Source organism: Anser cygnoides, chromosome 2 (genome assembly GCF_040182565.1).
Source record: "Anser cygnoides isolate HZ-2024a breed goose chromosome 2, Taihu_goose_T2T_genome, whole genome shotgun sequence".
Classification (NCBI taxonomy): domain Eukaryota; kingdom Metazoa; phylum Chordata; class Aves; order Anseriformes; family Anatidae; genus Anser; species Anser cygnoides.
The window spans coordinates 159366057-159392850 of record NC_089874.1 but is presented as its reverse complement, the minus strand read 5'-3'; the positions used below and the strand labels follow the sequence as shown (position 1 = coordinate 159392850).

At 46.4% G+C, this 26794-nt stretch overlaps 3 protein-coding genes and 1 long non-coding RNA gene across 14 annotated transcripts in view; 2 read left to right on the top strand and 2 right to left on the bottom strand.

The window, feature by feature from the left end:
- PTK2 (protein tyrosine kinase 2) overlaps positions 1–15757 on the top strand; it is a 207444-nt gene extending 191687 nt beyond the window's left edge. For all 10 annotated transcript variants that reach the window (XM_066991244.1, XM_066991243.1, XM_066991242.1 and 7 more), the window contains 6 exons: positions 2719–2781; positions 6253–6292; positions 7030–7136; positions 10888–11043; positions 11300–11380; positions 12119–15757. In XM_066991244.1, coding sequence (XP_066847345.1) covers positions 2719–2781; positions 6253–6292; positions 7030–7136; positions 10888–11043; positions 11300–11380; positions 12119–12331 — 660 coding nt within the window. In that variant the 3' untranslated portion in view covers positions 12332–15757. The remainder of the gene's footprint in view (positions 1–2718; positions 2782–6252; positions 6293–7029; positions 7137–10887; positions 11044–11299; positions 11381–12118) is intronic.
- On the bottom strand, positions 14419–15766 carry RPLP1 (ribosomal protein lateral stalk subunit P1). The gene is made up of 4 exons (XM_048049145.2): positions 15596–15766; positions 15391–15465; positions 15183–15300; positions 14419–14540 (listed from the first exon to the last, which is right to left on the bottom strand). The coding sequence occupies exons 1-4, from the start codon at positions 15665–15667 to the stop codon at positions 14461–14463; spliced, it is 345 nt and encodes a 114-aa protein (XP_047905102.1). The 5' UTR covers positions 15668–15766; the 3' UTR covers positions 14419–14460.
- A 4001-nt stretch (positions 15767–19767) lies between these two features.
- Positions 19768–26548, bottom strand: LOC106043711 (uncharacterized). The gene is made up of 3 exons (XR_010828962.1): positions 26056–26548; positions 22402–22529; positions 19768–20424 (listed from the first exon to the last, which is right to left on the bottom strand). It is a non-coding gene; the product is annotated as an uncharacterized lncRNA (long non-coding RNA).
- AGO2 (argonaute RISC catalytic component 2) overlaps positions 25750–26794 on the top strand; it is a 58962-nt gene continuing 57917 nt past the window's right edge. Inside the window, exon 1 of one of the 2 annotated variants that reach the window (XM_066991247.1) lies at positions 25750–26080. In XM_066991247.1, the coding sequence (XP_066847348.1) occupies positions 26050–26080 (31 nt within the window). In that variant the 5' untranslated portion in view covers positions 25750–26049. The remainder of the gene's footprint in view (positions 26081–26794) is intronic. The other variant, XM_066991248.1, reaches the window with a different exon arrangement.

Genomic DNA, 26794 nt, shown 5'->3' with positions numbered 1-26794 from the left:
GCATAAAAATAAACGCATAAAGCATGGAGCAGGTGAATTTTGGTGTGAGGCTTACTTGGTGCATGAAACGTATCTGGAAGAGCTCAGTATGAAAAATTCAGCCACATGTTGCGATGTAATGCCAGCATCGGGGGCTAAAATTAAAGGTCTCGCCACTTAGAAGAGTTCCTGTTAAGTTATATTTAAAAGGAGAGCTTGATCTTAGCTGTCACCTTTACTATAAAATTGTTTGTCCTCTGATATTTCCATAGCTATACAAATGAATAAATCAGAATATTGGTTACTGATTGTTAGAAATATAGCTGTGCCTCCTGTTAGTTATTAGGCGTAGAAGTACGTTGAATATTTCTCTCTTGTTCCTTGTGAACCTAACTCCTGGGGGTTTGGTGGGGTAGAGGGAGAAGAGCGTTTGGAGAAGAGTGGTTAAAAGTGCTTGTGTTTAGGCAGCAGTAAAGGTTTTCAGTCTTTCCATCCATAATGTGAACGTGCAGATTGCTAAGATGCCGATGTGTTGTGTCGTGGTACAAAGTGCTCACGGACCCATTGCTACTTGGTATCTTCATTTTCAGGTTCTTGGAGATGCCTGGGCAACATCAATGCCCTCCACGGCTTCGATTGCATAGGGCTAGTCCAACACAACTTCGTTGAGTTAATTTTAATATTTTCGGTGTATTTACACCCTTCCCGTGCAACAGTTCTTAGACTGCAGCTAGGTGTTTGTGTGAGGTTCATGTGTGCAATGTCCTGAAGTTCGCTTGCACGCCGTACGTTTGCTGCTGGTGGTGCCTTGGGTTGTAGGACGTTGTCAGTAGGACAAGGAGGGGACAAGACTTAATTGTGTCTGTAAATGTAACTTTTCGTTCTTCTGCTCCTTTTAATATTGGAAAGAAAGGTGTTACTTGGTCTGGTGTGCATATCGTGCTTCTGAATCATCTAAAATGCTAAATATTTCATTATGTTTGGAGTCTGGCATTTCTGGAGTGGTACATTGCTGAAAATGCAAGGACCATGGAAGATCCCCTTAATAAAGTAGCCTTCAGCCATTTCCAAAGACTTCGGGCACTTCTCTGGCTAGAAATGAAAGTGATAAATTGTGAACATCAGTGTGATAGAAATTCAGTCATGTACTTAAATCATAGTTAGCTAAAAAATACCTTGAGAATCACAGTCACTTGATATCTACTGCCATGTCTGACATATCCGTATCGAATGAGATTTCCATCAGAAAAAAATTCATCACCACCACAAAGGAAATAAACTGGAGATTCATCCATGTAGGTTTCACTATAAAATTGTCGCAAATTTTCAGAGAAACGTTGAGCAAGTTGCTCAATTTTGTCTGTGTCGGTTCTTCACGTTCAAGAAGGGGTTAAATATTTCCCCGTCTAATTTTGTTTGTCTATTTTTAATCTGCAAGTTCTTTCAGGCAGCGACTGTCTCTGACTGTGCCTTGCTCCATCTGTGAAGGACTGAATGAAAACCCAAAGAATAAGCCCTTGATGAAGGCTGCCGGCACAATATGAATGTTTTAATGATAAAAGAGCAATGGTAGCATATTGATCTGCCTGCCCTGATGGCTTTTAGGGTCATTTAGCGGGATATGGGAATTGGAATTATTCTTTAGTGCTTTTAGAAAGAAGGAAGGAAAGGGATCTTGAGTAGCTTTCAACAGGAAGGTATATTTGTCCCCCAAAACTGACCTTGAAAGAACACGTTCATGGAGTGAGTGTAGCTGCCATCCATATTCACGTGCCTGCATTCCTCTCAGTAAAATAACTTCATTCTGCATCTACAGAAATGTAATGTATACGTGCATTCAGACTTAAGAAAGAGGCTGTATTTGCACAGACATAGGTGTGCATTTTAATGAACTCCTGAATTTAATGAACAACTCATCCAGTCTCGTAGGCCAGTGTGTTGGGGACAAAATTCTTTGTTTTTCTGTGCCGGAAAGGCACTCAGATTTTGCTGCAGCTCAGCCTTACCCTTTGTCGCACATCAGCTCTTCCTTTATCTTTTCACGTGTTTCCTGTTGTCCTCGGAGAATAAGTATAACTTACCTGGATTTGGGGGGGAGGTGAGGGAAAGGGACAATTTCTGTGACAAAAAATTGGGGCGGTCCTATTATGACTTAGTAAAACAATCATGTCCCATGTTTCTTAAAGCAGATAAAGTAGAAATTCATTTGTTTGTCGCTTGTGTCTGGAGACCAGTGCATCAGGGCGCCTTTATTAGATCTCTGTACCCAAAAGCAGTGTTTAAAGAGCTCCAGTAATTGGCCCCGTTCGCAGGCTTGGCGAGGCAGCCAAGTACATATAAGCCTTCCCGAGCAGGAAACAGGAATTAATGCGCAGCGCTCCTCATCCTGTGGCTGAAATTGTGCTGTTGGGAGGAAAACAAGTCAAAAACCCAACGTTTGCCTTTGAGAAAATGAAAATGCAGGTTTTCCAGTGTTGTGCTGGGGAAACGGTATTACCACTACTTACAAAAAGCCTTTTTTACACGTGTGCTGAGAAGCAGTCTAGAAGCCCGCCGGGCGTTTTGGTAGCTGTTGGTACAGGAGCACGTAGCCGCAGCAGTGTAGGGAGGGGAATTAAATGACATCTGTATCTGTCAGCGAAACGTTTTCAACAGTATTTGCCTGTTTTTAAGATGGTTTTAAGCCTACGTTGCGTGAATCTGTAAGCAGAGCAATGAAATTGTGAATTTTCCTTGCAGAAACCCGACGTGCGGCTCTCCCGGGGCAGCATCGACCGCGAGGACGGAGGTCTCCAGGGCCCAGTAAGTATGTGTGGGATCTTCTCGTCTCCCAGCCCTCTTTGCAGTTTCCTGGTAGTACACGCTGTACAGTCGTGATTGTGGGAGATGACTGAAAGTTTTTGCTAAATGTTTCCACTGTTATTACACGCTTCTACAGCTTTCCAAGAAGCTCAGCTTCTGTGGGAACAGCAGCCGTGGCAGAGCTGTTCGTGCAGCAGTCGGGAGGATTTGGGGCTTGTTTTCTTGCCCCTCGAAGCTGCTGTCGAAACAAATGCTTCTGCAAATATGTTGCAATTATTTTTAAAAGCTTGTGCGGTGTCTAATTGGGCCTTTCGTTTAAAAATGTCGATGGTTTTCTGAAACTTCTATCAACAGGAAGCAGGGGTAAAATAACTTCAGCAGTTGTTTAAATATCTGAAGGGTTTTCTTACAAGGAATGTAAATGTTACTGTTGTATTACCCAGGAATCTGTTTAGGGTAACTGATCCGCTCTGAAACAAATGGAATAAACCCCACAGCCGTTCATTTATTGTCAGACAGCAGCTGCAGCTGCGGTATTCTTCTTTACTGGCTTCACTGGCGTCTGTTTAACTAAAAACATCTCCCCGATCGTTGAATTGCCATCGGAATCTCTGAATCACGCAGATAGGAGAGGGGGGTCAAGCCAGGGACCGTTACTGATAGAAACCTGGTGCTTCAGCCATTGCTTGTCTCCAGGGATCACCTTTAAAGCATTTCTTCGAAGGTAGTATTTTAAATTCACTTCCCTCGATCGTTTGGGATGCAATTCCAAAGTCGTAGTGTGGCTTCTGTAATTTCTTCACTACCTGTGAGTGCAGGGGCTCTTCCTGCATTTGCAGCCAAAGCACAGTCACAGATGAGTGTATTAACGGCACGCTGCAGCATGGTCTCCAGAGATAGCTGTTCGTATTTGGAAGCTGCTAAGAATTTTTCTGTGAACCTGAAGAAGACTATTAATGATCGTTTTGTCTTGCTGTCGTTGCATCTTTCTATTTACTTACTTACTCTTAAGTGGAAGTATTACTGTGTTTTGTGCTACTCGTGAAGGTGCTGCAAGAAATTAGCAGGAGATTTTGAAGTCACGTCAGAGGTCTGATTAAACTCCGTGCCACTGACAGCCACCTAAAAGCGCAGCTCATTTTGGCAGGCTGGTTTCTCTGACTGTGATTTCAACACGACTGCCTGGGGTTAGAAGGAAAAATCCAACACCCCGATCCCAAACTGCTTGTAGGGGACGTTCCAGGTTCCCAGGTGAGGGAGGACAACTTCACACCCCACTTGAAAGAGTGGGAAGAAAAATGAGAGCGTTGCCAAAATGGGTTTTACAGGAGACTCTTAATTCAGTTCCAGAGTTTGATTTTGAATTCTTAGAGTTCTTAATACATTTAAAATGTAACTCTGACTTCATTTGCAGTGGGAAATGTCTGATGCTTCTCTGAGTCAATCTCAGTTTCTCATCGGGAGGATGAGAAATAAGTAGTCATTTGTAGGAGAGCTCAGGTTAAACAACTGCCCAGCATTACACAGAGATTTCTGTGGCAGTGGCAAGGGTAGGATCCCGATCGCCGAGGTGTCATTGAAGTCCTCCCACCAAGTGAGTTTTTGTTAGGTTAGTCATGGTGGTAGTTGGAGCGGGCGTGCGCTTGGCTGGATGACTTCACTCACATTTCTTTCAACACATATTTTTAATAATTTTCTGGAAGGAAAAATGCACGAACTCTTTCAGTGAACTAAGCCTCCTCTCCGTCTCCCCGCCATCTCTTCCCCCCAGGGTTCTCAGATTTGAAATAGCAGAGTTCACAAAGTCAGTGACACAGCTGATGGCGATGGGGCTGGCAGAGAGCAGATGGATTTGTGTGTGAGATGATCGGCCGATGGGTTTCAGAGAGACGTGGTAACAGCAGGAGAGTGTCAGGACGTTGGAGCTTTGATTCCTCCTCCTGCTAGAATATCATCTATGAAACTTGTGAGAACTGCTTGGCGTCTTTCTTAGGAGTTCTCCCCACGCAATATATTTTTGTGTGACCCTACATCCTGAACGTTTTGCTTCTGGCCACAGTTTTCCACAGCAAACTGCTAGAAATGAGCTAGAAGTAGAGTTAGCGTGGGAATTTTCAGTTCTTGCAGTTAAAATTGGGAAAAGTTTTGAGCAGCTCAAAAGAGGCCTCAGGAAGCGCTGGGCAGCCCTAACCACAGAAGCCTTGTCAGACCTGCCTGCAGTTCTAAAACCCTAACATTAATTTCTGAAAATGCCAGGCCAAAGCTTTGAATAAATGCTGAACTGAAATGGTGAGTGTCCTTCAGGTTCGTTAACGGGACGATGATCCCGTTGGCAAGATGGGAGCTTCTCAGGTCCATTTAGAGGATCTCCTGCAGACCTGCATGCTGTTGGGCAAGGAAGGTGCTTGGTGTGTCACAGTCGTAGTTGTGTTAGTGAAGAAAGGAGGCAGCTATGAAGTTAGAAGCTGAGGAACAGTGAGTGTACTGCTGCTGTCCCTATTACCTGGGTGTGTTTCTGAAAATAGACAATGTGAGAGATTCAAAAACCGTGCTTAAAAGATCAGAAAAGGAAGTGAATTAACATTTTAAGGCAGCGCTTTGTGATAGCATTATCCGGAGCTGAAGTCGAACTGAAGCAGCTACTGTGCTTTCACGCCATTAAAAGGGAGCTCAGGGATTTCTTATTGCCATTTTTAGCATGTTGAAAAAGCGGCTTCCTTAGGTTTGATGCAAAGAGCTATTCTGGCTTTGCAGAAAGCGGTCTTTATTTTATAAACGAATGCCTTCTTGAAATGTTTTATTACTGGGCATATTAAATTCTAACTGCCTTCAGTGTTTTATTTTGCAATGGAAACTCCTTTACACGGATATACTTGCATAAAATGTGTCTGTTTTGATTGTAACATTTTCGTGTGTTTTTTAATGTGACAAGTTTTGCATAAAGTATTAATTTGGTTGTGACCAAACAGATTTTCATCTTTCTTGGCCTGAAGGTTGTATAAACATAATTACCAAGGAAATTCACTTGAATCTATCATTAAATGAATAAGCAAATTGACCTTGATTAAGAGCTTCACAGCTCAGAAGCTCTGTTACCTTTATTGATGCTCTTCCCCAGTGCAGAAATAGTCCTCTAAACGCTGCACTGCAATTCCTTCATCAGCACCATGACTTCTACAGTTTGATCCCTAAATGGAGAGCAAAAGATATTGTAAATATGCCACCACATTTGGTTAATAGTGAGGGATAAACTGTCATGTACAGGGCAGGGCTGTTGTGAACACTACAACATAAATGAAAATAACTTTCCTTGCTGTATAAATAATGTAATTAAGAGATTACGGTGAATATGGAAGGGTTTTAACTGCTGGGAAATGGGCTGAGAACTGGCTATTTCCAGTTGGTTGAGATTCTGCTAGTGAAATCGTGAGCACTGTACTAACTACTATAAATGTGTATTTTATTTTATAGGCTGGTAACCAGCACATATATCAGCCGGTGGGGAAACCAGGTAAGCAGTAAAATCATACAATGTCCCCTTGAATCCCGGATTACAAGTCTTGTAGCAGCAGCAGTGAACAAAGACGCTTTCCAGTATTTCCATACAAGGTTGGATTCGATTCCAGATAACCACACACGGAGATGTTTCGGTGCAGTCAGTGCTTAAATTCCCAGAGACGTAGTCAACAAATCCAAGAAGGTGTTTCAACAGCTGGGAAGCCTAGAGGAAGCTGAATCACTGTGTAGGACTCCACTGCGTGTGGAGTTCAGACATGTAAAGCACAGGTAGACGACTAAATTTAGGTTTCTCTGTCTTCAAGTGAGTCATGCCCAGGACTTCTGCCAGGAAGAGGCCTGATTTCCCAGACACACACAGCATGCGGGGCACTCAGCTGGGGTACTGGTAGAGGTGGTAAGCACCTCTCAGCTCTGGGTTAGGTGCCCTGAGCGAGTAGGAGGGTTCCCCACAGGGGGATTTTCGAAGTACCTTACTAAAATGGCCGTGTCCTCTTCATTACAGGGGGACTTGATGAATTCCACAACCTTTTTTTGTCTCTGCTTTTCTTGAATAGAAACACAGATTAACGTGTAACCCACGCAAACAGTGGATTTTCTGTAAGACGTTACGACGTACAGCTCCTCTGGCAGTAGAATAAAGCAGGAGTAGCCTCTGTAATGTTGACAGACCAGAATTATGCAGGTACATCTGATGCGCTGGTCCCCTAAAATGCAGGTTTTCTTCACCAGATCACACAGCTCCGCCAAAGAAACCTCCCCGGCCCGGAGCCCCCGGCCATTTGGGCAGCCTCGCAAGCCTCAACAGCCCTGTGGACAGCTACAACGAAGGCGTGAAGGTACAGTGCTCGGTATCACACGAAAATTAAACTAGCACACGTTTCAGAAAATGAAACGTTGCCCCTCAGAGACAGTTAGCTGTTCCTGAAGGAGAGACCATGGAAAGCAAAAGTGACTAAACTTCCCAAGTAGATGTTGTCACGCGCTGGCAGCTCTCCAGGGAGTTAACTGGTTGGTTCATATCCTCCAGGACTGATTCAGCACGTTCCTCACCTAGAACCTTTCCCAGGTGAGCTTATTTCTGGTCTGAGGGGTGTATGATCTCTCTCACACGGACCCAGCCTTCCTGCTCAGGAGTTCTGCTGAGCAGGAAGGAGCTCAGCACACCCAGGATCCAGCCCCAGTTACTCAGGTATTCCCACGGTGTCCGGGCCCTCAGTCACATAGAGGGGAAACGCGTCTGAGCTGTGGTGCTCCCAAAAGCTCTTGTTGCAGCACCACGATTCCCAAAACCCTACTGGCTCTGGGGAGCAAGGAAGGAGAGGAAATGGTGTGGTCAGGACTTTCTGACCTGTGACTGAGATATTTTTGCATTTGTTGTCTCATCTCCAGTAAATAGGCAATAAAACCAGGAGTGAAACTTTGTGGAGTTGTCTAGCAGAGAGGTGCTGCAGGGCTGTGTGAAACTGTGCCCTGTTTCCTCTTGCAGCTGGAGTAAGTGGAACCGGTCCTTCAGAGTGTCAGTGACTTCTAAAATCACGTCTCCAGGTTTTTTTTTTTCCCTGCCTTTGGGACTCGTTTACCTTTCTAATCAGAAACAAATGACCCCGGGGCCTCCCGAGGGGAACCAGTGGAGCTATTTCTGCTATTAGCAATTTTCAGGAGTTAGATATAATACTGACTGCGGCTTCTCCATCAGCACTGCTCTACCAGAAATGATGCAGACACACCGCAGGTTACTTTCCAGCCTCTGTGGCTAGACAAATACCCTCCCAAAGGTCTGACCGTGGCGTTACTGACCAGAGTGTGCAGGCAGGACCCCTTCTGCTGCTGCTGCCCCTCTGTCAGCGGCTGCCACCAGTATTTGCACTCCAGCCGTTCCCTGAGAAGACAGCAATGTCAGCATTAGAGTGCAGGCTCCTGTAAATATGCTGGGGCCATCCCTGCTGCACTACGACAGCCACTGTTAGTAGTGCAGTTCCTCACGGAAGGAGAACCTCGTGCTAATCAGAGCCCTGCCAAGCCTAGAGTAGAAAATCGGAATCCGTATTACGGTAGGCACAGATGTAGCTGATGCTGATTTTGAGAAAATTCAGGAAAAAATGCAGTTCCTCTGACCATGAGGTTCAAAACTGGCCCCCAAAGCAACGTGTTTGGCACAAATCGATCTTTCAGCCCCTGCCTGTCTCACTCTTGCTCACTTTTGTTCTGAGATTATCTGAATATTTAAGAATCAGCATAAATTGACAGCACTGGCGAGTTCGAGTGGGATTATTTATTATCGACTGGTGCCAGTGCTTTTCAAGCCGCCAAGCCTCAGAAAACGTAAAAAAGCAGGAACAGATGTGTTGCTGAATTTGGCTTCTCTAAAATTTCCTTTCTAACTACTGATACTGGAACACAAAGAATGTTTTCTGAAATACAGCCTTTTCACAACAAACAAACCTGAGCAGCCAAAAACATCAGTACGGAGAAGATTTATGTACTAAGTAACTCCTTCAGTGGAAAAGAAGCACTGGTTTTGTTCTTTTTCCTGTCAGTAATTTCTTGAAATGGATTGTCATATTCCCTTTCAAGAAAGGAGCTCAGTATTTTGCAATAGGTTGTGACTTTATGTCTGCAGCCCTCCGCTGAAGATGCTTTGGGGGTTCGTTTCAGACTCCATTTCCTGTGCACCCACCAGACTCCCATTTCATCCTCCCTTTTCTGCAGGATACAAATGGAGGGGATTAGAACTGCTTACCCCAGGGGACCTGTAGGGCAGCGGGCACCAAGAAATAGTTCTCAGTTAGCGAGGCAAAGTCGGCCAGTCCACAGAAAGAAATCCCTGACTTGTTGAAGCTCGCGGAGCAATAATGTTGATGTTAGCTATAAAAACAAAAAAAAAAGAGAGAATGATGATTAGTAAGAACTGCAGATGTCCATTTTCTGAAATCATGTGTCCTATGGCCATAGGAATTCAGTGGGTTGGGGAGAATGCATTTGGAGCGGGCTCTTGGTAGTTCCTAACCCCAGCTGTGGCTGCCATCGTGAACAGGAGCCGCGCAGTTACCTGACTGCGCGTTTCCCATCATGACTTTTATTTTAAAAAAAAAAGAGCAAGGTGAAAGCAACGTTTCCTACACCTGCTGGGTAGCGGATGGCTTGTGTTACAAAGGAGCAGGGTTTCCCAGGAAGCGTCCCCCCCCTTGCTGCAGAGGCCCTTTCACTCCACTCCCCACTTCGCTATTTGCCAGGCTGCCTCGCTCCTGTCGAGCTTTGCATGATCTCTTCCCCATGTGTTGAGTAAAAAGTCGGCATGGGCGCATGGCGAGCACTTCCCCCTCCTCGCGGGTGCACGGCAGGGTGTCAGCACCACGGGGCTTCCCTAACAGAGGGGCCACGAGCTAACCCGAACGACTGCCGGGACCGTTCAGGATGCGTTTTTGTTGCAGGCTTTTTAACTGGTCTCTTATCGCTACACATGTTTTGGTTTGGGTTTGGTTTTTTTTTTTGTTGGTTTGTTTGTTTGGTTTTTTTTCCTGCTGAGTTTATTAATAATTGTTTTTCTTTTTTTCCCTTCTTTTGGTAAATTTCTTTAACCTTCCCCCACATTCTGCTCAACAATAGCCATGGAGGGTAAGCAGTGCGTGAGCGTGTGTACGTGCCCTGTTCCCAAATGTCTTTGCATGCGACTTTGCAAGAGGACTGTTGTAACTTCTTGATCGCTTAATCCAATTAGAATCACGGCCTTTCCCTGCTGATTGAAGTAATTACCGTGTTCTTTTTCCTCAAGTATTCTCTGATCGATGCGCCAGCCCCAATCTCCGTAACAGCTGTCAATAACCAGTTAGCGAAATGCAAAAAACTTGCAAGCCCGATGCTCTAAATCCCGCGCTCCTTCCTTAGACAAAGCCTCGCCCAAGTGTTTTGTCCTTTCAGCGGTGTGAATGCTTCCAGTGAAGCGTCTCTTGTAGCTGGGACCGGCTGGAAGCGATGTGGGGGGGCCGGGAGCTGATCCCAGAGCTGCAGGGAGGACAACCACCGTGGCACCAGGAGGAAGGAGGCGTTTCTCAACCCTCCTCTCCCCCAGGGGGTTGTTGTACCCAGAGCTGCGGGGAACTGGGGTGTCTGCAGCTGTACAGGACTTGGAACCTGTTGGATTTTCCCTCATCTGTAGGAAACGAGCTGATGAACACATTTGGGGTGTCCCACCTCTGCTGGTGACACTGGTTTTGTTAATTTGCTGTGAAAAAAAGAGGACTTTGTGGAACAAGGGACCCGATACCCCGTTGTTGTAAAGGGACTTTGTCCACCGGTAGCGAAGCACTTAGACGTGCCAGGTACTCCGTGCTCCTCGTTCCTCACCTTATTTTTTTTGTTGTTGTGGGAGTTAGACTGGGAGCTCTTCAGAGGCTTTTTGGTAAAATCCCTCAGTGTCGTTTCACAGATCAGGTTTAGTCAGAAATGAAGGAAACTTCCTTCAGCCCCAAGGACGAGCGTGTTCAGCAGGGACAGGGTGGCTGTTGTGAACACGAGCCCGGAGGTTGGGAGGTTGCTGAGCCCCATCTGCTGGGGACAGGAGGTTCAACAACCCCTCTCTGCTTCCAGATTCAGCCGCAGGAAATCAGCCCTCCTCCCACGGCCAACCTGGACCGCTCCAACGACAAAGTCTATGAGAATGTAACCGGGCTGGTGAAAGCAGTCATCGAAATGTCCAGTAAAATACAGCCAGCTCCGCCAGAGGAGTACGTGCCCATGGTGAAGGTGAGGAGGAACTTCGGAGATCAGGGTTTTATTTCGCTCCTGAATGACAGAATTCGTGGTACAAGCGATGGGAGAGGAAACTTTCTGGAAAGTCGGAAGTAGAAAAGCTTTTTGTGGTCGTGCGGGGTAACGTGCAGGCAGTGCTGGAGCTTTGTCTGGTTTTGTCGTGGTGTACATGAGAGGGGTGACGGAATCAAAGCAAGGGTCCGTGTCCCGTGTCTGTTCTATTTCCTTATTTACTTACTTTTCTCCTTAGGAGGTCGGTTTGGCGCTGAGAACCTTGCTGGCAACGGTAGATGAGACCCTGCCGGTGCTTCCTGCAAGCACCCACAGAGAGGTGGGTACAGCTCCGCTCGCGTGCTGCTCGGTCCCTGTCTTCCAAGTTACCCTCAGCTACTGGATGTGTTTTGGCTCTCTCTTCTTTGCACGCACGCATTTGGATTTAGTAAGCGCTGTGAGCTCTCAGATTTCTTCATGAAATCAAGTTTATTAGAACCTAAGCGCTGTGTGGATGTAGGCTTTTACAAGTGAAGATGCTCACACTGGATGAAGGAGCATACAGCACGCACACGTGCACAGTTTAAGTAAAAATTGTCAGCAGTGCTTACACCAAATCAGAACCGGAGTGCAGGGAGACCATCTGGGCGCTAATTCTTGGTACAGATTGAATCTTTGATTGAACACAGCTTGCGCACAAAGTCATTAAACAGGTAATTGAGCATAGCTTGGTGCAGCTGGGAGCTTTTGATGAGAAAATACCCCTTAGTAGCCTCGTTTGGGATGAGGAATGACTGAGATCTTTCGGTGAAGTTGAGGAGAGTCAGGAATAAAACCATTTTCCTCCAAAACCTTGAGCGTGATAGTGAGAAAGCCAGAGAATCGTTACGTGCCGTCTTAGAGAATCATCCTGTGTAGCAATTTCACCTGCTCCACGCGGTGGCTCCAGCTCCAAGGGGAAACCTCGGGCAGGGGCTGGTGGGGTTTCCCTGGGGGGATGCCCTCGCTCAGGGAGAGGTTGCTCTGTCCTGAGTGATTTCTACCGATTTACGCAGCTGACCGAGTCTTGTTGTTGCAGATTGAGATGGCCCAGAAGCTGCTGAACTCGGACCTGGCCGAGCTCATTAACAAGATGAAGCTGGCCCAGCAGTACGTCATGACCAGCCTGCAGCAGGAGTACAAAAAGCAGATGCTGACGGCCGCTCACGCTCTGGCCGTGGATGCCAAAAACTTGCTGGATGTCATTGATCAAGCCAGACTGAAAATGATCAGCCAGTCCAGACCGCACTAAGTACTGAGGGAAGAGTTTCAGCAGTCTGAAAGAATTCTGCTTGCGAAAGGATGATGTTCCACCTTCCACCAGCAGCGAGGATTAACCCGGTGCAGTCCTGGCTTTCCAGCGACTCTTGCTTCAGCTGACTGACAGCTGTCGGTTCTCTCCCGTGACAAAAGTTTAACCCAGTTTTTCAAAGCCAAGCTGGTCTGGGATTGAAGAAGCGGCGTCGGCAGCAGCCGAAGTCTGTACAGAGGCCCTTGGGAAATCACGGCTTCGGGGCGCGATTTGGTTTTGCTCCCATCGCATCGGCCACGCTTAGCCCCGAGCTGCCGCAGAGTCTCGGAGCCAGAACTGTTCGAGCAGCAGAGCGGAGAAAGATATTGTGAAGAAGAATTCTGGGAAACCTCAGGGCTGAGAATTCTTGCCCACAGTATATGAACTATCCAGACTGGAATTTTTTTTTATTAGAACACTTACGTCGCAATATGCTAATCACAATTTACAGAGAAAGAAAATAAAAAGCTATATTTTCAAGACGTCGGTCATTTCAAGACGAACTAAAAGCCCTCTTCATCTTCCTGCCTTTTACTTTTACGTGAACGTGTGATGCATTTGGTTGGAACTAGCTGTAGGACACAACTGAAAACTCTCGTCTTTCTCACCAGAATAACGTGCCAGTTCTTTTTTGTAGCAACGTTGTTTTCCTTGGAAGCAAAAATGCTGCTTTGTACCAGAGCAATTCAGAGCTGCATTTAGAGGAGTTCTGTAACCATTCATGCCCCCCATTTTTATATAATTTATAAAGACAGATTAAAGCCATGTTGAATATTTTAAACCCACTGTAGTTAACTAACCCATCCTTTTGTCTATCTTGCCTGGGAGGAGTTACAGTAGAGCAGTGTAATTAGATTTTCCTTGGTTTTTTCCAGTTATGCCATCTGTTCTGTTAAAATAAAAACCACACTCCCTTTTTGCTGTTGAGGGATATAAATTATTCTCAGGAAGAATATAATGAACTGTACAGTTACTTTGACCTATTAAAAAGGTGTTACCAGTGAAAGGCTGGCTCTCTTTTTTTTTTTTGTCTGTGTGTGTTTTACAGCAGCCCTTCCACATTCTGTCTGCTTGGAGAGCTCTCCCTACCTTTCCCTGAAATTTCAGGTCAATTCAGGAGGTGCAACAGCGAGCATCCAAGGAAGAAGTCAAAGGTTTTTAGTCACCTTCCACAAAGCAGTTTTATTTCTAAGCACAGGAACAAGTCAGCTGGTGTTATCAGCTGTGTGAGTTGTGATTATGGGGTGTCTCTTATGCTGCTTTAGACTTTTTGCTCCTTTAGACTCAGTTTTTGCAGAGGGCCGTTTCTTTGATGGAGGTAGGGGAAGTAGCAGCTGCAGGGTTACTCTGGAAGCTCTCAGCAGCAATGGGGTTGCAGGGTCTACCACCACCAGGGGTCCCCATCAGGACCAGACCTCACTTCCCCAGGTGCCTGCATCTTCCCCACAAAAAGTCTGGGGTTTTGTGGGATGGGGCAGTGGAGTGCTACCACCCTTCATCCAGCTGCAGAACACCCCTCCAACACAGCTTCGAGTCCTTAAATGCACCAAACACTTTATTAATGCGTAACTTCCATTTAATATTTTGTTACACATTTTAAGATCTGCCCTAACATGACTCAGGTGCTCTGGATAAGCCCCATTCAAATGTTATTTTTGTAATGCTTTTAACATTACTCCATTCACGAGCAGGTTCAATTGCCTGGTACCATGAGCTAAGAATTGGTGGGGTGCTGCAGCTTCCCAGAAGGCCACTGCACAAGCAGCTCCTGACTGCAGCACAGGTAGTACAGCAAGTAGTAACACTCCTGCTAAACCTGAACACATCCCATACTCACTGCAATTACGTTCACACCTTTATCCACGTGCTGGGAATGCAATTAAGAGCTGTAACTGTCGCTGTGCTACACCTCTGCTGCTGCTGTGGGTGAAGACCCAGCATGGCAAGTAGTAAAACCCTAGGCCAGCATTCAGTGGCAGCAGTTTTTGGAACTGCAGGTAGTGTGGCCAGCCTTCATCCGCTCCCTTCCAACATTTAAGAGACAACCAAACAGTTCAATGCTTCTTTATTACAGGCAGGTACAAAACTAATTAGTCAAAAAGACCAAAGCCCATGTCATCATCAGATTCCTCTGATTCTTCTTTCTTTTCCTCCTCTTTCTTCTCTTCAGCTAGAAAAGAAGAAATGGTGAGAATTCTTCCATTTGCATCAACTCACAAAAGTCACACACTAGAAGAGTTAACAAGAAGCAAACCTGGACAATCCTAACTTACTAATCATAGATGGGCCTGGGTTGGAAGGGACCTCAAAGATCATTTAGTTCCAACCCCCTTGCCATAGGCATGGATACCTCCCACCAGCCCAGGTTGCCCAAAGCCCCATCCAGCCTGGCCTTGAGCACCTCCAGGGATGGGGCATCCACAGCTTCTCTGGGCAGCCTGTGCCAGGGCCTCACCACCCTGAGTGCGGAATTTTCTTCTAACCTCTAATCTTAATGGCCCAGGAAGAGTGATGTTTCTGCTACCAAGCAAGTGGCACTGTGCCTTCAGAACTCCCATCAAACCCAAGGCTTCACAGAGCAGGCGCACTCCAGCCATCACATCCTGACAACATACAAGGCAGCCTCAGCTCTGAGGTAACCCCAGCCCCATGCGCTAATTCAAAGGATGACTCCAGCCTTATTACTGAGGGTGAGGCGTGGTTTTGCTCTCTCCCACCCGCACGCTGACTCCCAAGCTACCCAGAGCATTTCAGCCCAGGGTTTCACCCGGCAGTTTCCAGCCCAGGCAGCCGGACCCAGCACCCCACTTACCCGGGGCAGCCCCGCCGCCCGCAGGCGCAGCCCCGCCCGCAGGAGCAGCCGCAGCCGGAGCCCCGCCGCCAGCTCCCACGTTGCAGATGAGGCTGCCGATGTCGATGTTGGCTAAAGCCTGAGGAGAAAGCACCCGGCACGGCCTCGTTACCGCGGGGCGAGCTTCGCTTCACCCCCCGAGCCCCTTCCCCGTCAACCCCCCGCTTACCTTAGCGAAGAGCCCCGGCCAGAAGGGCTCCACGTTGACTCCGGCCGCCTTGATGAGGGCGTTAATTTTGTCCTCCTGCAACGAGGCCGGCGATGAGGGGACGGCTCCGAGGGAAAGGGGAGGAGGAGGCCGCCCCTCGCCGGGCCCCCGCCGCCGCCATGCCGCGGCCGGCCGCCATCTTGTGGCGCCGGGGCCGCGCACTCACCGTGACGGTGACTTCGTCGTCGTGCAGGATGAGGGCGGAGTAGATGCAGGCGAGCTCGGAGACGGAGGCCATGGTGGTGGGGGGCGCGGTGCCAGTCGCCGGGGTGGAACGGCCTTAGCTTCGTGTGAAGGACACAGCACCTTGTGCGGCCAGCGAGGAAAAGGCGGCCGCTCCTGAGGGGCGGCTTTATATCAGCGCCCTCAGCCAATCGCAGAGCCGAAAATGGGGACGGGAAGAAGGTGACAGCGCCGCTGGCCAATCGGTGGGCGGGGAGGGAGGAGCTCCGCCAATCGCGGCGGGGAGGCGGGAGGAGGCGAGGCGGCGGCCATTTCCCGCTGCCCCCTCACGGGGAGGTGCCGCCTGAGGGCGGGCCGGGGCTGAGGGGCCGGCCGCTGCCTTGCACCACGCGGGGTCGCGTTTTGTTACTGTGCTACCCCAAAAATACGGCCACACCTCGTGGGTGGCACCTAGGTGGATGGCGCCTAGGTGGATGGCACAGCGGTGCTGGCACCTAGGGTGTCGTTGCTTGGCTAAACGCACGTGTGTAAAAAAAAATATATGTATTAAAATAACGATGTGGAAAAAGCCATTTGTGATAAATTCCCACTTCCTAATTTCTAGGTGACTTTGTAAACGTAACAAATTCTACCATTTCCCCCCTCTGCTATTTATACGTGATCAACCGATTTCCAGACGAGTAAAGTCATTTAAACAACTTTTTTTTTTTTTTTTTTCACAATGCTGTTGGTGTTCTGTAAATGAAACTTTTAAAATTAAGCTTGGGCAGAATAATTTAAGGATTTGCGAAAAGACCCGGCATTTAGAATCCTAAAATGACAGCGTTCGATACCAGCAAAGTATGTCTGAGAGCTGCAGTTCTCATGCGAGTCCAACAAAGGGCGATGAAGCTGGTGAAGGGGCTGGAGAACAAGTCTGATGGGGAGTAAGTCTGATGGGGAACACGTCTGATGGAGAACTGGTCTGGTGGAGAACTGGTCTGATGGAGAACAAGTCTGTTGGGAAGTGGCTGAGGGGCTGGGGCTGTTCAACTTGGAGAAAAGGAGGCTCAGGAGACACCTCAGGGGACACCTCATTGTACTTTACAATGACCTTCAAGGAGGTTGTAGCAAGGTGGGGATTTGGTTGTTCTCCCAAACACCAAGCGATAAGATGAGGGGAGATGGCCTCAAGTTGTGTCCGGAGAGGTTTAGGTTCAGTATTAGGAGAAATTTCTATACCGAACGGGTTGTGTGGTGCTGAAATAGGCTGCCCAGGGCAGTGGTTGAGTCCCCATCCCTGGAGGTCTTCAAGAGACCTGAAGATGTAGAACTCAGTAGCACGGTTTAGTGGTGGACTTGTCAGCGCTAGGTTAAAGGTTGGACCAGATGATATTAGAGGGCTTTTCCAGCCTGAGGGATTCTCTGATTCTAATGCTCCTCCACAAAAATCAGAGGACTGATGAGACCATTACAAGTAAAAACTGAGGCACACAAGAGGGACCTCTTGTATCCATCCCTTCCTCACAATTCGAAAGATCTCTAAGTTTCACTGGATGAGGATCAGACACTACTTACTGCTGGAGACGATGAATGCAGTGTCACAGCACTTAACTTGCAGGTTTTTAACCCTGGTAGTGGTGGTACCAGTTCTGACTTTAAACACTTAAACTTCTTGTACTTGGCGGAGGGCACAGAGGAATCTCTGTAAGTGCCAGGTGCTTGAGGATGGGATTTCACGAAGGCCCAGCAGAGCAGGGGCAGTTCTGCTTGCCTCATCCGTCCCTCATGCCAGTGCTGCCACGGCCTCCTCTGCGGAAGCTTTCAGAGCTGTGTGGCTACATCTGCAAAGATCTGCCTGAAAACTAGCAACACGGACCGAAAATTTTAATTTTCAGGCAAATGAACTCACAGATCTAGTTTAGAAGGAAGTTCATGTATAGGCTATAGCTATGCTCAAAGTATCTGGAAGCAGAAACTGGAGTTTGCTTAAGGGCATTGGAATCTCCGAGTAACTCCTTTTTATCAGCAATAGCACCTCTGGAAATGTACAGCTTGTGAAAAGGCTAAAAAAAAACTTGTAGGACACCCAAGCTAATCAAGTAAGAAATATTCCTCCTAAGTAGATCCCAGATTACATTCATGTATGTGGAGGAAGGAACTGAGGAGTGACTTGCTGAAGCAGACGGAAGCAAGGGGAATTATCAATTGCCAGTGCAGGAGGACCACCATTAGCCTTTATTAGAACAGCCCACATGAAGATAGCTAAATAGCTCAGATTATACTTCATGGCTAAAGACACTGCCAGCTAAGTAACCTAATAATGTTAGATTCAGCATCTGAAATGTGCCTGCTCCACTGAAAACATCCTGCATTGAATAGAAAGTAACTTATTGTACAGGATTTAAATAGTGACGATAAATCTTTGCTGTCTTCAGGCTGTAGAGAAAAATCTAGCTTCACTGAACTTGCAGGTTCTGTGTGTTCAAGGGCTTCTTGTTGGCAATGATCCACAGGTTTCGTGATGTTGTACTAAAATTGCATACATTTGTTTGGGGACAGTACTCGGGAGTATCTCTTGCTTGTGGATAAGAAGACAGGTGAATGACAGGGGCCAGCTTTTTCTATCCTGTTTTAGAGGTGAAGGTCCAAGTGGAAATTTGAGTGGACCCTATAGGAGAGAACAGGGACGTAGGTAACAGTTCTTAAGTGAAAATGATTTAAAAATGAAGATGCATTGTTTAAAAATAAAATATTATGACCTGAAATTTAAACATGACTTTCACATAAGCTTAGATTTTGGTTGATAAAGACATTAATTAGAGGAGATTTGCCTGCATCCTTGCTTCATGGCTGTCTTGCTGCATCTATTGAGTGACACTGATGTGGCTGATCTGTAGGGGCTCAGAATAAAGTTATGATGCCAACAAATCGCTGTGTAATAGGAAAGAACAGTGTTGCTGCTCCCCAAAGCTTTTTGAAGCCTAGCTATCCAGTCAGCATTGCCAGTTAACAAAGCTCCATTCCAAGGCGGACCGAGGGATAAAGTCTAGGATAAAGTCTGTGTGCTTTTCACCTCTGAGCCGGTTAACTGTCCATGCTTCATACAACCTATTTAATACTTCATCATCCTCTTGGAGCAGAATAACTTCCCTTAGAGATGGCTCTGTAGAAAATATATCGGGGTGTTTAAAAAAATAAATAAAAAATGGAAAGTATATATGCTTCTGCGTAGTCTACAGTTCTAGGATCCTGAATTACTTCCAGAGTGATGAGTTACTAGGGCTTGCTCCAGAAAGACAATGCTCTGATGTAGGGTGATAATATAAGTGTGCTGATAAAGTGTTCACCAGATAGCACAGGAGTGTCTTCACGATAAGCAAAGCAAAGAGGTTGGGTGTGAAAATTTCCCGAGGTGGGTGTTTTACACGTGGAGGATGGTAAAGGGCAGCAGCAGAGATTTGAATGAATGCACTTGAGCTCTACTTACCAGCCAGGAAAGGAAAACATCTGGAAGGAGGGGATGAACTTGTTTCAACATGCGCCGTCGCAACTGATATATATTTATGTGTGCATATATATGTATGTATATATATGTATACATACACACACCATTTAAAGATTTAGAGATTGCTGGGAGCGCTAACACTGGTAGTTTTAAATTTAAAACAGAACTTTAATACTAATATTAAGTAAGAAAACACTGTGCTAATAATTCTCACAATTGTAACCACTACAGATCAATTCTTGTACTTTATCAGTCGTTATTGCTACATATACAAAGGGTTCAGTCCTTAACACTTCTTCCTAAATTATATGTGTGTACACAATACTACAGAGCTGGCGCTGTAGAGTAAAGCATGACTTTGGGTATTGATAGTCATCAAGGTGGCCAAACTCAAGAAGTCTTCACCAAGGAGACCCGAATCACACATTTCTTTCTCTTTCCCTGACCTTGCTTAACTGTTTTGTTGTTTTTAACCTTCCTGAGCTGATCCTTCCTGTATTAAACAGCCTTTTTCCAGCTCTCAAGTTGCACTTTTTCGATAATTAGTAGTTGACCACAAGTTTAGGGAGGGACTCTTTGTCAGGGAGTGTAATGACAGGGTCAAGGGGGAATGGCTTTAAACTAAAAGGGGGCAGGTTTAGATTAGATATAAGGAAGAAATTCTTCACTCAGAGGGGGGTGAGGCACTGGCGCAGGCTGTCCAGAGAAGCTGTGGATGCCCCATCCCTGGAGGTGCTCAAGGCCAGGCTGGAGGAGCCTTGGGCAACCTGGGCTGGTGGGAGGTGTCCCTGCCCATGGCAGGGGGTTGGGACTAGATGGGCTTTAAGGTCCCTTCCAACCCAACCCATTCTCTGATTCTGTGAAGTTAGTAATGATTTGGGGGCCTCTTCTTTCAAGGCCTTTTCCATTATCCCACATTCAAACCTCACATAGCGTGACACCTGGTACCAAGTTCCAGTTCACACGGCAAGCTCTCGCACAAGTTGCACAGGTCTGACAAATTAGGATCAGGGCCTCCGGCCTGTTAGTGTTGCAGGACAGCAGTGTTTTCATCGAGCATTGGGTACGGAATTTCTATATAGTTATGCTATAGTGGTATGCTTATGTTTGGGGTCAGAAGAAGCTAGCATTAAAGTCAGCACAGTGATTGTTGTGAGGTTCTAGAAAACTGCATTATATTGTGAATCGACACCGGGGAAGCAAGAATAAGAAGTGTAAAATGGCAAAGTCTTATATCTGTGTCTTGAAGGCAGTGTTTTACAACACGAAATAATACATGAGCTGGCCGCTCAGCCAGGTGTACGTCCTGCAGGTAGGGAAGTCATCTGCAAGAAGGAGAAAAGAGATGACTGCTTGCCTGAAAGCAAACAAACAAAAACCAAACCAAACAATAAACAAACACAATTCCCTGAGCCACCGAATAGGCTTGGGAGATGCTGTAGCTGCCTAAAGGCAATCCCTGTGTCACGGTGAGAGGTCCTAAAAGCAGATGAGCCCTTTTAGGTTGTCTTTCTTACTGCAGTCCACTTTAATCTCTCTACAGTTCCTTTTCTTTCCCTAGTAGAAGTTCATTATTTTTTTCTACTTTAAGCTGTTCAAACAATCCAAGTTTTTCACTGGCCCTGGGAGGATCCTCATTTGGCTCGACATGCCTCTGTCTCCTGGTTTTAGCAATTAGCCACACCAGTGAAGTTCAGGTTGTTTACCATCACGCCAACACCTTTACCCAAAGGGCCGAAGGCTTTCCGCTCTTGAGAGAGGGAAGGAGCTGGCGGTTAATTGGGGTGCCCTGTGTTTGTTGAGGCACATCTGGGTGCTGTTAACCAGGACAAGTTATCCCCCCCCCCCACAACTGTTTTCCAGTGGTGGTACCAGTTTTCCTCTGTATGGTATGATTTTGATTTTACAGTTGCACTTACTGGGCTATAATGACACTAAGTCCATGGCTTTTATTATTATTGTTGTTGTTATTATTAATATTATTATTTTATTTTGAGGGTAGGAGTGGATTTGACAAAGCAACTATTCACCATTAAATTGTCTTCTCCAACTTTGTTCATTAATAGTATCAGTATATTATCTGCTTTTCTTATCCTCTTTTTGGAAACAACTTGTTCCTTAGCTGATTTTGTGTGTGTGTGTGTTTTACCCTTTCTCATAACTGGGTTCAAACCCAAGAAATATTTCCAGGCCTGAGTCCATGGCTATAGTGGGAAGTCCAGCTGAGAAACCTGCCTGGACAGGATGCTCGTTTGGGCTCACAACAAGAACAAAACTCTACTGCTACTTGCAGTGGTAATAATCAGCACACAGCACATCCCCAATAGGTGGTGCTGCATCTTTTTGATAGTTTTTAATTGCTGTAGTGTTTGCTCTGATCACCTACAAAAGTAAGTCCTTCTTGAGTCCTTCTTCACTTTTTTTTTTCTGATCTCGCTGTATATTTTTATTATGTAAAGAAAAATATATATATTATTATGAAAAGGACATAGAGTATATGAAAATCTAGTGCGCACACTCCAGAATAACAGCTTCAAGTCAGGCCAGGTGAGAGCTGGAATAACGTAAGCTTGAATTCCCTCAGTCAAGAATCAAATTTACATCTTTCTTCTCCGAGTAAATTTTTTTGCCATTTTATCATTCTTATAAATGACTAACAGAAATTATAAACTGGTTTTTAAATTAATTTAGTTTAAAAAGAGAAGGATTGTGCTTAGTGAGATCGAAATATGTTCTCTCATCAAAAGAAAAGCCATATGTTCTGCCACTAGCTTATTTGTATGTAAAATATTTACCCCCAATTACTTCTGTTTATATAAATGATTCTTAAAAGCCATTCATAAATATTATCTTTACTTCAAAAAATATTAGAAAATGCAGTTTTTCCAAAACCAATATTTCCTTCCTTGGGAGATACCAGTTCTAGGAAATTTCAGGTTGAAATCTAGCAGTTATGATAGGGTATTCTGTGCAACAGCCAGTCAATTTTTCCTCTAAAGAAACCTGATTTTGAGCATTTCAGCAATTCTTAATGATACTTTGTAATCGTTAATACAGTTTATTAAGAGCATGTTGAAAAGAACGCTTTTATAGAGCTTTCAGACCAATATGACCGCAAATCTTTTCAAAAATAGAGGGGTTTTTGTGTGTAAGGGGGAGTGAGAGGGTTGGTTTTGGTTTTGCTTTTTTGGGGGATGGGTTTGAAATTGCCCAGTAAAACATAATTAGGTTTCACTGTGCTCCAAAACATCATTTGTCAGTGACAGAAAGCATTAGAAGTAATGCAAGTGACGTGGACCAACCTGTGTGTGCCCTGTTACTACAAGAACAGGGGCAGACCAGAGCTGTAACTCTCCTCTCCTCAGTAACCCAGAAATCTTGCTGAGAGTGTACAGTAGCATGAAAACAGCCTGCAGGAACACCAGGACTCCTACATGAAAAAAAAAAAAAGAGTGTTTAAATAAAGCTATTTAACTGATTTACTATTTAACTGGTTGTGCAAGTCGGCAGTCATGTATACACAGCGATAAGCCCTCTTGCTTATGAAGTTCTAAACCCACAAAAATCAGCTCAAAATCAATACAAGTATATTGCACTCTAGCCTGTTCCAGATATTAATTGCTGTTCTCTGGCTCTATATTTTCCAGAGAATTTCTGAAATCAATTGCAGAGTGTTCTTCAGAACCCAAAAGTAGCATGGGATATGTCTTTACTGTCTTGTGAAACCTCCCCTAAATGTCAGCTACCTTCTGTTGCTTGGGAGCTTGTTAATTTCCAACTGATTGCTGAGTACCAAAATGAACTCTATTTTTTTTTCTTCTTTGGCAGCTGGGTGAGGTATCAGATGAAGTTTCATGTCGGCACATCCTTTCAGCATGCAAGCTTCAATGACTGTTGTTTTCAGTCCGGTATTTCACAAGCAGGATGATGTGGAAAGGTGAGATGGGATTATCTGTGTTTATGTATCCAACAGTCAGTCCGTTTGTTTTTTGTCCACCTACAGGACAGAGATGGTTCTTTCCTGGAAGTCTGGATTGAACTCATTCCACATGCCTACCAACACGAGGAGCTCTTCCTTCAGGTGGAAAAATATAACACAGTAATCACTGCTCCTGTCCTGTTCCTGTTCACGCTGCCAGCTCCGAACTCGTGAATGTCCTGATGGAGGAAAGCCTCAGTGCTAGTCAGGGTGACCAGATTAGACAAGAATAAATTACCAAAGCCTTTCGCAAATGTGTTGTGGGTTTTGGTGGGGGTGGTGGCTTTTAGGAAACCTATGCATGGATTATTTGTTCTCCCCCACCAGCAGTTGTGTTTGGAGTTATAATTAGGCAGAGCTATTCCACTATATCCTGCAGTGGGGGGCTCCGAGGTCCTGTTTACCAAATCCTCTTAGCCCGACATATAGCCCTCTTAACCTAAAATCTGTGTGTTGTGTGCTAGAATTTTTATAACATGAGAGCTGTTTCTCACAAAATACCTTTAAGTGCAGTCTTATGACTGAAATGTTTATGTTATCATTTTTGACTGAAGTATATAAGCTTTGCCAATTTTTTTGAGTACTAATGGACCTGGTATTAAAATGCTCGACATGCTATTAGTGATGTATGTTAACTACCACATCACATCAGGTGCCAGGGATTAAAAGTCACAGATTTTGAAATGCCTTCATTACTTGTGGTGATGGCTTATTTTCGTCTTGTATTCCTTGTATAGCAAACGTAAGCCATGTTATTTCTCTTGCTAGAACAGTAAACAAACTGCTCATATGATGGTAGCCCTACTACATTTTTTCCCCTGGCTCTTTCACGTGTAATTTTTAAACCTGAGTAGGCAATGGTAGGTGCCAAGACAGGCATGTAGCTACATTGTTCAGCCGGTGCTGGTGTGAGGCAGTAAATCTAGACTTAGCTGGGTGAGATGAGGTGGTGGGTACTGGATGCTAACTTCTCCATGATCACCACTTTCAGTGGACTTTTCTAGAAACCTATCTGTATATTTTTATGTTCTCTTGTACTTAAATGCAGAAGGTCTAACAGGCACGGAGCTATGCATAATGTTAGCAGGAGTTATCCTCCTAATCAGATTGAAGAGATTGATTTAAATATAGTATCAAAAACTCAGATGCTGATATAGGGACTGCATGATTTCCCACTGTCACCTCAGCATTTAGTACTGTCTGATACAGCAGAAAGACCAAAGTCGCCTCGGATAACTCCCTTCTGAGTCTGGTTTGGGGGGATTTTGTTTCCTGTTTTCAGCCTCACCTAACCTTATTTAGCATAAACCAATAAATTGTGGGTGTTTGTGCAAAAATATTACCAAATGCTCTTCACAGAGGGGACGGCAGCAACCCCTTTGCCAGCTCCCTTGGCAGACCATCTTCAAAGTCTCTCTTTACAATTGTGCTCCAGCCACTTGGCTTTTCTCTAGAAATAAATTTTACCCGTAATTTTGTCCTTTAATTGTCCATAGTTGCTGGTAAATCTTAACTTTCCAGCAACATGAGGAGCCTGGAATGCAGACAAATCCAAAATCACTCCAGTGGAAACTAGTGGTGACAAGGTTTTCAGGAACAGTACACTTGCAGTGACAGATGAGCAGTTAATAGCAACCCCTGAATATCTACCTACAAGTATGACCCAAAGGGGAGCGTAAACATCTAGCTGATGTAAATTTGGAATAGCTAAATGCTTCTATTATCACTTCAAATACAAACTGATGAAGGAGGATATTAAATGGTTTGAATAACTATACCAAGCAGTATGTTCACGGTGTCCCCTAGCATGTAAAATTAACTGAAGGAATTTAGTTGACTTTGAAGGGGCTTGACTGTTCTGGGATGAGATTTTTTTAAAAAAGTCATCCACATCTAAATGGCGCCGCTGGAGGAAAGTATGGATCATAGCTGATGTAATTAATGTTTTCTGGTGGAAGTGAGATCATGCTTTAACTCAGTCTCCTTAGCAGGTTTGCTTTTTTTTTATTTTTTCCTATTTTCCCCTCCTGAAAGGAAGAAGAACCAATGAGGTAATTACCAAGGGATGAAAACTCCTCCAGGAATCATCACAGATCATCTCCTGGGCCTCAGTACGTCACGCTGACCAATATTATGCCTCTTTCACATGATGGCAATTGCTAATTCGCGTTCTCCTGTACCAAACCTCATATACATATGGCCAGGAATTATCTCATTGTGCAAGACAGTAAGGCACCACAACACAGCTGGGATTCCTAGATGGGACAAAAAGTGGACGTGGCATGGAGGTGTGAGGGAAGCGAGGTGACTGATCTGAGGTTTTCACAGCAGAGAAGGAGCCTCAAGTACTTTGCATTTTCCAAAGCCCTCTAGCAGCCACCCTACACTTTATTTTAGCACAACTGACGATACCACACCTGCCTAAGCCAGAAGCTGAGGCAAAACACCCTTTTGTTTCACCTCAGCGGCTCGCTCCGAGCCTTAGAAACGCTTCTCCTACAAACGCTCCGCGCCTGCTCGGCCACACCGGCAGGCGAAGAGCAAAGCCTGGCGGCATGGCTGAGGAAGAAATTCGTCAGGGGGGAGGAAGAGGAGGAGGAAGAGGAGGAGGAGGAAGGGAATCGGCGGCCATTGGCGGCACGCAGCCGGCCCCAGAGCCGGGCCGCGGGGCCCCTCAGGCGGCGCCCGCCCCGCTTCCCGCTCGCCGCGGGGGCTGAGGGAGGGAGGCGGGCGGCAGGCGGGGCGCCCCTTCCCCGTGACCCCGCGGCTCCTCCCTTCTCCCCGCTCCTCAGGGCCGCCGAGTAACCTGGTTTTAACGTGGGCCCTCCTCCCTTTTTTTTTTTTTTTTTTCCCCTTTTCTTTTCCTCCTCCCTTTCCCCCCACCCTCTCCTCCAGCGTTAACCGCGGCTCGGGCTGCTTCCTCCCTCCCTTTCCCTCCCCTCGGAGCCGCCGAGCCGCCTCGCACGGAGACATGTACCCGGGAGCCACCTCCGCCGGACCCGGTGAGGCTCCGACCGCTTTCGCCTCCCTCTTGGGGCTTTCTGGGGCTTTCGGCTCGGGCTCGGTGCGTGCCTGAGGGACGGGGTCGAAGGGGAAGGAGGGGACGGCTGAGGGGAGGCGACCGCCGGCGCACGAGGCGCCCTCAGGCGCCCTCAGGCGCTTCCCCCCTCCTTCATTTTTTTACCCCCGACGGGGCCGTTTCGGGGGCTTTAGGCCCGGTTGGAGCCTCTGAGGCCGCGGGGAAGGAAGGGGCAAAGCCTCGGTGCGTGTCCTGAGGCCCCCGGAGGGGCGGCTCGGCCCCCCCCCTGCCCTCCCTTCCCGGCCGCCTTGAGGCGAGGGGGCGGCGGGGAGCCCCCCGGCTCGGCCCCGGGGTCGTTCCCCGGGGCTGGGTGAGCTCCGTGCCGCCTTCCTTCCCCCTCCAGGCCGGCTGTGCTGCCAGCTCAGCCTCCTGCTGGCAGCTCTGGGGTCTCCATTTCCTTCCCTCCCCGCTCCCGGCAGCGGGCCGCATCTTCCTGGCCTGCCCCGGGCTGAAGGAGGTCGGGGGGCGCCAGCTTGTCATGGGGCCCTGCCTCATTTTTGGGTTTTTAGGTGTTGGTGAAACCTGCCCAGACCCTACCCAGGCACCAGGTAGGGCTGGAAGAGGTTATTGGCTTCCTTAGGTGTCCTCAGGCTCTGTCGTGTAATGAGTGCTGTGAGCTGGAAGATGAATGTGGGCA